The sequence below is a fragment of the Solanum verrucosum genome, unplaced genomic scaffold (genome assembly GCF_900185275.1).
Source record: "Solanum verrucosum unplaced genomic scaffold, falcon-dt-bn FXZP01000230.1, whole genome shotgun sequence".
NCBI classification, from domain to species: Eukaryota; Viridiplantae; Streptophyta; class Magnoliopsida; order Solanales; family Solanaceae; genus Solanum; species Solanum verrucosum.
This window is the reverse complement of record NW_026019954.1, coordinates 1,172,147-1,179,906: the sequence shown is the minus strand read 5'-3', so window position 1 is coordinate 1,179,906 and position 7,760 is coordinate 1,172,147. Positions and strand designations below refer to the sequence as shown.

At 34.6% G+C, this 7,760-nt stretch overlaps 2 protein-coding genes across 3 annotated transcripts; one reads left to right on the top strand and one right to left on the bottom strand.

Annotated features, from left to right (window-relative positions):
* Positions 1-290: 290 nt before the first annotated feature.
* LOC125814102 (RING-H2 finger protein ATL54-like) lies at positions 291-1,292 on the top strand. The gene has a single exon (XM_049493557.1). The coding sequence runs from the start codon at positions 291-293 to the stop codon at positions 1,290-1,292; it is 1,002 nt and encodes a 333-aa protein (XP_049349514.1).
* Positions 1,293-2,269: 977 nt separating this feature from the next.
* Positions 2,270-5,658, bottom strand: LOC125814286 (uncharacterized). 2 transcript variants are annotated; one of them, XM_049493755.1, is made up of 6 exons: positions 5,603-5,658; positions 4,104-4,150; positions 3,741-3,830; positions 3,481-3,620; positions 3,208-3,393; positions 2,270-2,656 (listed from the first exon to the last, which is right to left on the bottom strand). In XM_049493755.1, the coding sequence occupies exons 2-6, from the start codon at positions 4,138-4,140 to the stop codon at positions 2,282-2,284; spliced, it is 828 nt and encodes a 275-aa protein (XP_049349712.1). In that variant the 5' UTR covers positions 4,141-4,150; positions 5,603-5,658; the 3' UTR covers positions 2,270-2,281. The 2 variants fall into 2 exon arrangements, with proteins under 2 accessions (XP_049349712.1, XP_049349713.1); XM_049493756.1 differs by having other exon boundaries at positions 4,084-4,150; positions 5,603-5,651.
* Positions 5,659-7,760: the final 2,102 nt, after the last annotated feature.

The window sequence follows — 7,760 nt, the reverse complement described above, 5'->3', positions numbered from 1 at the left end:
AATGCTTATTATATAATTCTCTCTAGTTTTTCTTCACATCAATGTTTCTCAATTATTCATGGAAAAAATAAAATATTCCAAGAAAGCCATCAACCTCACATATTCAATTGAAATGAAAATGAAAGCCCTCTAAAAAGTCTTTATTCAAAACTTTGGAAAATAACAGGCTAATTATACTTCTCCACCTTATTGACAAGAATCTCAATGACTAATCACCTAAATCATCCTAACTTCATTATAGTTTTTCCAAGATCAAGAAACCTCTTCAAGACACAATTTTTATCTATCAAATGGCCATGATAAACACCAGAAAGTTATTTCAAATAATAACAAACCAATCTGCAGATTGTATCTATGTTTGTGATTCAACATGTCCTGCTTGTTATCCATATGTAGATTCAGATTATTACATACCTCCACCACCACCTCCGCCGTCGTCATGGCTGCAGCCTCAGTTAAGTAGCAAACATCATCAGAACATATCACCTTATGTGATAATATCTGTTGCCTTGTTTGCTAGTTTGTTCATTCTTGTCAGCTACTATTTGATCATTGTCAAGAATTGCTTCAACTGGAACAGGAGAAGTACCCCACCAACACAAGATGAAGAATTTTTCGACGAAAATCGAGCTCCTGTTATTGATCATCCCATTTGGTACATCAACACTTTGGGTCTTCAGCCATCTGTTATTAATAAGATTACTATTTTCAAGTATAAAACAGGGGATGGTATGGTTGAAGGAACAAATTGCTCTGTTTGCTTGAATGAATTTCAAGATGATGAGTCTCTTAGATTACTCCCAAATTGTAAACATGCCTTTCACATCTATTGTATAGATACATGGCTAAGATCACACACAAATTGCCCTTTGTGTCGTTCAGGCATTTTATCAAACAGTTTGAATGCACCTGCTTTGGTTCCAATCGAGCTGAATTTAGGTGCTGATTTGAGTGCCAATGAAGAAAGGGTACTGGAAAACGATGAACAGAGGGAAGTGAATAGTAACAATGAGGTAGTGATTGGCGAGAATGGGGTTAATCAAGTTGAGAGAGGTTGTGGAGATGGGGAAGTACAATCAATGAGGAGATCAGTTTCAGTGGATTCATCAATTAGTTCAAGTAGAGGGCTTGATAGTATATTTGTGTTGTCAGGAGGAGAAGCTGTTGGTGAAAATTCAAGATCAACTCAGCATAAAGAAGAAGCTGTTTTGATGAAGAGATCATTTTCTTATGGTGGTAGGTCGTTTTTCTCAAGACATAATCGTAGTCGGAGTTCAGTGCTTCCATTGTGAAACACCCTAAGTTCCTTTCAGAAAACATAGCTCCTTGGACTCTTCTTAAAAGTCATCTGGTGCATAGATCCTTCGACGATTAACAGTGAATAACGTCATTGTTAGGTTTCAAAGAGGATCCTTCCATTCTCATCTGGTTGCATTCATTGTATATTCATTCATACAGACAATTTTTTATTCGCTAGCTAATTACAGAAACAAAAGTTCTTCGTCTTTGTCCCAAGTGTGAAAATCACTCACATGGTTCTTTTCCTTGTTATATTCGAATAAATGTTGAACTTTTATTTCAATTCTTCTTCTCTCAAGATCAGCTGATCGTGTTCAGTAACCTGCAAAATGGTTCGGATAATGAAAGTTGATTAACCTTATGCTAATTTTCTAATTTATATGTTCAAAATCTACGTAGTTAGAAACTCAAAATAGTGTCTGCATCGCCTATCCTCAGATGGTGATGTTTTTTTGGTACTTCAGAGTTCAGACTGTCTGAGGGAAATATTGGATTTTGCGATAATTCTACAGAGAATGCTTTAGTTAGAAGACGAATAATTCTTCAGAGACCGGTTGAAAAACCCGAGTTTTATTGGTTTGATTTGGTTTATAAAATTAAAAATCCGACACAAATGGTTTGGTTTGATATTTGAAAAACCCGAACCAACCCGACCATGTACACCCCTAGTTACTGTCAATACAAAATCAACCTGACATTGCAAGACAGCTCTTTAGTCTAATCTTTTCCCCACCGACTAAGTGGATTGGATTGGGTAAAAGAAGTTAAATTACAACATGTTTCCAAGCATGAGTCACTGGGAGTCACTTTCATGAACATGTAGCCCATAAAACCCCTGCAATATTTGCTAATGATAGGACAAACTTATAATCTAAGACAGGAATAGGCCTCCAAAAGCCACTGATGCACATTTCATGCAAGAAGAATGCCACAACTTCTTTTACAGGGCTCAAGTGCCAGTATCTCTTCAAAGGTAAGTTTTTCAGTAGTCTTCTCTCATGCTTTCTGGTTTCCTCTTAGCATGCATTGCAAGACGAGCATCTCTCTCCCGCTCAAATTCTCGGTAATCAGCACGCTCTAAGAAACCAACCCTATCTAGATACTGATTGGAACTCTTCTTGTAAGCATCCAGCTCTTCTTCCATCCCTCTATTTTCTCCCTTGAATCCCTCCCAGTCTTTCTTTGTCTTATCAAGTACACTCAGTTTCTGCTTCTTTTTTATTTGTTCAAGGATAATGTCAACAGCAGAGGCAGGTGGTGCTGGGCCTTTGCCTTTATCAGATGCTTCTGCAGAATTGGCGTCAACGTATTTCTTTATTTCAACATCTTCACCAGCAAAATCTCGTACCTCAGTAATCTATAAAATTAGAATAGGTGTAAAGAATGCGCAAAGGGGCAACAACAAATCTGAGAAGCATATGCACATCTTGAGTGAGATATTATTAAATCTAGAAGTTCCCATGAAGTGGTTCAGATGGACAATTGATTGTAACCATTCCACAAATTTTCTCAACCTCTTCTCCTTTATCACAACCTCTTCTCCTAATAATAATAACTATCAAATGTACAGGTTAAACAGTACCAAGACCACAAAAGTGACAGCGACTACTTTCTTTCTATTTTTTTTTTTTTGGGGTGTGTGGTGTGTGTGTTGGAGAGTAGTTACTTAAGTGACAACGGTGTCAAGCATTTCACTCATACAGAAAAGAAAAAGAAGTCTATATGCAAAAATATGAACTCTCCACCAGGTTGTTATTTCAAGTATAAAGAAAGTGAATCACAATCCATTTACAGCCAAAAGAGCTCTATACACCTGCATTCTATGAGTATACAACCAATTCTTCAGCTACAAAAATGAAAAGCTAGTAGTCCACAGAAGTATCATGGAGCAAGCAAAAATAGACTTACCACTTTACCCCGGCTTGCAGAGGCAGCAGCTGTGGCAGCCTCCTTTACTGCAGAGAGAGCAGCAGCAGCCAGCTTCTTTGACTCCTCGCTAGTATCATTTTGAGTAGTTCTAAGGCACTTCTCTGGTGTGCTTCTTCCAGGCTCTAATGTCTTCTTTTGGGACAATCCCAGTACTGTCATCCAACTCTGTTGAGAATGCAACACCACAAATCTGAGTAACAACGTGGGCATCTCATACAATTTGTATAGTAGAGTAGAGGTCTTTATACTCACAGAAGATGACGATTTTGACGAACTTTTTGAGGAAGCTTTATTTGATGCTAAGGTAGGCTTGTTTATTATGGAGTACAGGGTCCTCGTAGACACTCCTTTGTTCATTTGCTCCCAAACAGCATCCACCCGAGCTTTCCTTTCTGGAAACAGAAGCATACAGGTGAAAACATTGTTCTTGTGATCCTGGTCTCTTGGAAAAACAATAATGAATATAATTGGAGGATAATGACATGAATGGAAGGAGCATTGATGTCTCCTACCAATTTCTTCGGGCTGCATCTGCATGTTAGGAAGGCATGCAGTATCTTGTTTGGGCATCGTTTGGAACCCATTGACATTCTCTAAATTATCTGAATCATGAAGAAGCAAGAAATTTTCTCCAGATGTCAGCAGTACAGAATGAAAGAGCTAGACTTAGGCCTAATCTGTGACTTCAATATCTCAAAACAAGTTTAGCATCAAGATGTTAAATGGAATACAACTAGGAGACAAACATGAATTGAAGCTCGAGAAAATTACGAAAATTCTAAAGATGAAATGTCAAAGGCCATGCCCCTGTTAGAAAATAATTGATAGAATTGATAAGAGGGAGAGGACAAGTACATTAAATAAAAGAACTCAACTTTGAACAAGCTGGGCTTCTGCAGTCAATTCAGCCATATTGCTTAACCTGTTCAATCAATTCATAAACCATAAGAACTGCATCAAATTACCTTCTAGGATAAAATTGAACAGGAGAGAGGAAGGGGAAGGAAGAATAATAGGAGAAAACACGTTTTCAACTATGAAGGAGAGAAAACATATCTTCATCGAGAAAAAAATAGAGCCAAATTCCCAGTCAGAAAAACTTATATCTCATGCAATTCGTTAAGACATAACAACAACCTAAAGTCCTAACTGCAGCAACCTTGTACTTTGTTTCATACTGTTAAATCCCTTTCAAAACTTTTTAAGGGATTCCACACCCCAAATAACTTGATATGGCAGAGATATAGAATGAGATGAAAACGAGTTAAGGGAGAAAAAAGAGAAGAACAAAGAACAACTAGATAAAAACAGAGATCGTTCCAGTAACACAAAGATCACAATCAGCCACTTCAAAATAACTATAACCTAGGTGAACATTGGTTATAATCATCAACTGCAGGTTGATTTATCATTATAAGGGACATGAATGACAATGTTGCCGCCTTGATTGAAGCTAATAATGTACTGATGTTGTACTTGACCTCGTAAAATGGGTCAATTTCACTTACTATAGATTCCGTTGGTAAAATGGAGAAAGAAGAAACAGTGGGCACATGAACTTAGAGATACCAAGTACTTGGTGTTTAAAAGGTAGGGGACATTTTATCTATCATGACTCATATGGCTTGAAAGTTAAAGTCAAGTTAACAATAATACACAAGCAAATCATGAAATTCAAGGCAATATGCCCATCACAATGAAAAAAATAAGAGCAAGAAACGAGGTTGCGCAACTCTCTTATTGGGAAAAAAATAGCAGTTTATTAGAATCATAAACTACTGGGGAGTAAGCTCCATAAGACTTCAGCCTCATGGACATCCTGGAGCATTTAAAGCCTGCTTCACACGCGGGAGCACCCTGACATGATTCCTAACTTTGCCTTTAAAACATTGCGGGTATGTACCAAAAGATCCAAGACTTCAACAGGGGCACCAAACTTAAAAATGATCCAAACACAAACCTTTCCATTGTATTCATTAAATCAGCATTCCGGATATCAAGTTTACATTATACTAATCATGCGAACATCTATTTCAACGAAGTTAATTGACTTATTTTCCAGAAGATAGCACATGAACAACCCAGCACATTACAACATCCACCCATAAATTTAAAAAACCAACATTCCAGCAGAATGTACAGCAAAAGGTTAGCGGAGAAAACATAAATTCAATTTTCTACAATAAACATTTATTTATCAACTCCAATACAAAGATCATAGCTTTATTAACATCACAAGCTTTAAAAGTCATGTCAATACATGAATAGAAAGTCAGAAACCCTAAGACTTATATCAAAACTATACAAAAAGGGATTAAAGCGAAAAAAGCTGAATTCAAACAAAATTAATGCAAATTCATTCAAGAAATCTTACGCGATAAGTCTTTGAGAGAGAAAAGGGACCCTGAAGCAGTCGTATAGTAGCAAGGAGAACGAAGGTGTAAGCTTTTAACTCGCCGAGTTATCGCCGATCTTTCTATTTATATAAAGCTCAAAAGGTCTGTCGAACCGAACCGGGATTTCCAGTGACGAAACCGGTTAATTTTGGAAATTTGGGCTGCATTGACAGTCGGCCCAATAAAATACATATCATTAGCCCAATATCTCAATTTCCTTGAATATTATCTTAGGAAGAGTCCAGCCCAATATCATTTGGGTATCTGTTATCAAGGCCCACATAATTAGGCCTGGTGGATTTAACTTGGTTTAACTTCAGATAATTTGACATATTCTTTTCAGGATTAAACTACCTTATTAAGCATACATCACTACTATATATACTAATATTATCTTTACTTTTAAACAATTACATATATTACCATTTTTAGTATTTTATACCATATATTAATATATTATTTGAAAATACTATTAGATACCCACATCCCTTAAAACTATTATTGATTAATTATTTGCTTAAATAACTCTTTCACTCCAAATCAATCACTATCTCTTAATTCTCCCCTCCCATGTTTATCACTCAATTATGTCTCCTCCTTTTTGATTCAAGAATTTCACCTTCCAATTTCATTTCAACAACAGTTAATCTACTCTCTTCTTCTCAAGATATCATCACCACAAATTCTCCTGAACCCAAATATCATTTTGTATTGTTCATTTATCATGAGTTTCAATCACAATAACTGCTACAGAGAAAACTTTCAATTCATAGTGGATCTTGATTGTTTGTCTCCGAAAGAAATGGATCTTAGTTTTGATTATGTTATGCCACAGTGCAAAGGGATCAAAGGGAATATTGTAGAGAGTTTTGTTTGCTGGTGTTCTTCTAAGACTTTTTTTGGTTACTGTGATATGGATGTGGTAGTACCAACATTACTTTGATATAGCCCTTGAAACATGTGTATCCAATAAGTAGTAATCTTAATTAAGATCCGAGTTGTATTTTTAGTAATGGGGTATCTGAACATGTATATGTATCCACTATATATTAAATTTCGGATACATAATTTTTAACAACACAATGATATTAATGATACGACAGATACTCTACAGTCGTGATTTGTTCATAGATTCATGTGTTTCAACTACATTTCATATTTAGATACACATAATTAAATGTATATGCTTATTATGTATTCGAGATACATGTTTTTGGATATAACATATGAAATTTAGATACACATAATTAGATGTATATGCTTCTTCTTTTTGTATATTCCATATTTAGATACACGTAATTAGATGTATATGTTTACTACGTATTCGAGATACATGTTTTTGGATATAACATATACAATTGATACTTGATACATCAAATTCATACTAGATACATATAAAAGATACATGAAATTAATATATATATATATATATATACACATAAAATTAATACTAGATACGTATAACAAATACATGAAATTAATGCTAGATACTTCTATGATACATATGAATGTACTTGTATGGCACTCATGTATCTAAATGTTTAGTTTGTTGGATACATCATATATTGAAAATAGATACATCAAATTAATGAATTTATTATTTTAAGAGTAATAATTTGAAATTAATCAAACTACATTACCAAGATATACATGTTTTTATCTTATATTAGTAATATTAATGAATTTACTATTTCAAAGAATAATAAAATGAAATTAATTATCTATGTATTTTGAAAATCCTCAATTACTCCTCTAATTAAGGAAATAAGTTACAACCAATTAATTTAAATAAATAAATTTTGTATCTCAATTTTAAAATTCGCCAGATACATGTATCTCATGGATTCAGATTCATGTATCCTAATCATAAAATATGGTAGAGGAAGTAATATTAGAAACTATTGGGAATCTTAATAATTAAGACCTAAATTAGTGGGATTTATGTGATTTGCCCTTCTTTTCACAATCAAATTCTACACATTTTTGTCAGAAATTTCGTATGACGATAATTACGTATCTAAAGTTTGAAGTATCAAGCCTAACTTTGATCCCCGATTTAACTCTCGATATGTTCCACTGTATTTTTTCTTCGAATAGGCATTTAGACCACAATATATATATATATATATGCAACCT

Excerpts from the sequence above, each read along its gene's own strand:
- LOC125814102 (XM_049493557.1), top strand. The coding sequence starts at position 291 with ATGGCCATGATAAACACCAGAAAGTTATTTCAAATAATAACAAACCAA.
- LOC125814286 (XM_049493755.1), bottom strand. The coding sequence starts at position 4,140 with ATGGCTGAATTGACTGCAGAAGCCCAGCTTGTTCAAA. Across the intron at positions 3,621-3,740 it reads GATGCAGCCCGAAGAAATTG|AAAGGAAAGCTCGGGTGGAT; the intron begins GTAGGAGACATC and ends TTCTGTTTCCAG. Across the intron at positions 3,394-3,480 it reads CGTCAAAATCGTCATCTTCT|AGTTGGATGACAGTACTGGG; the intron begins GTGAGTATAAAG and ends CATTCTCAACAG.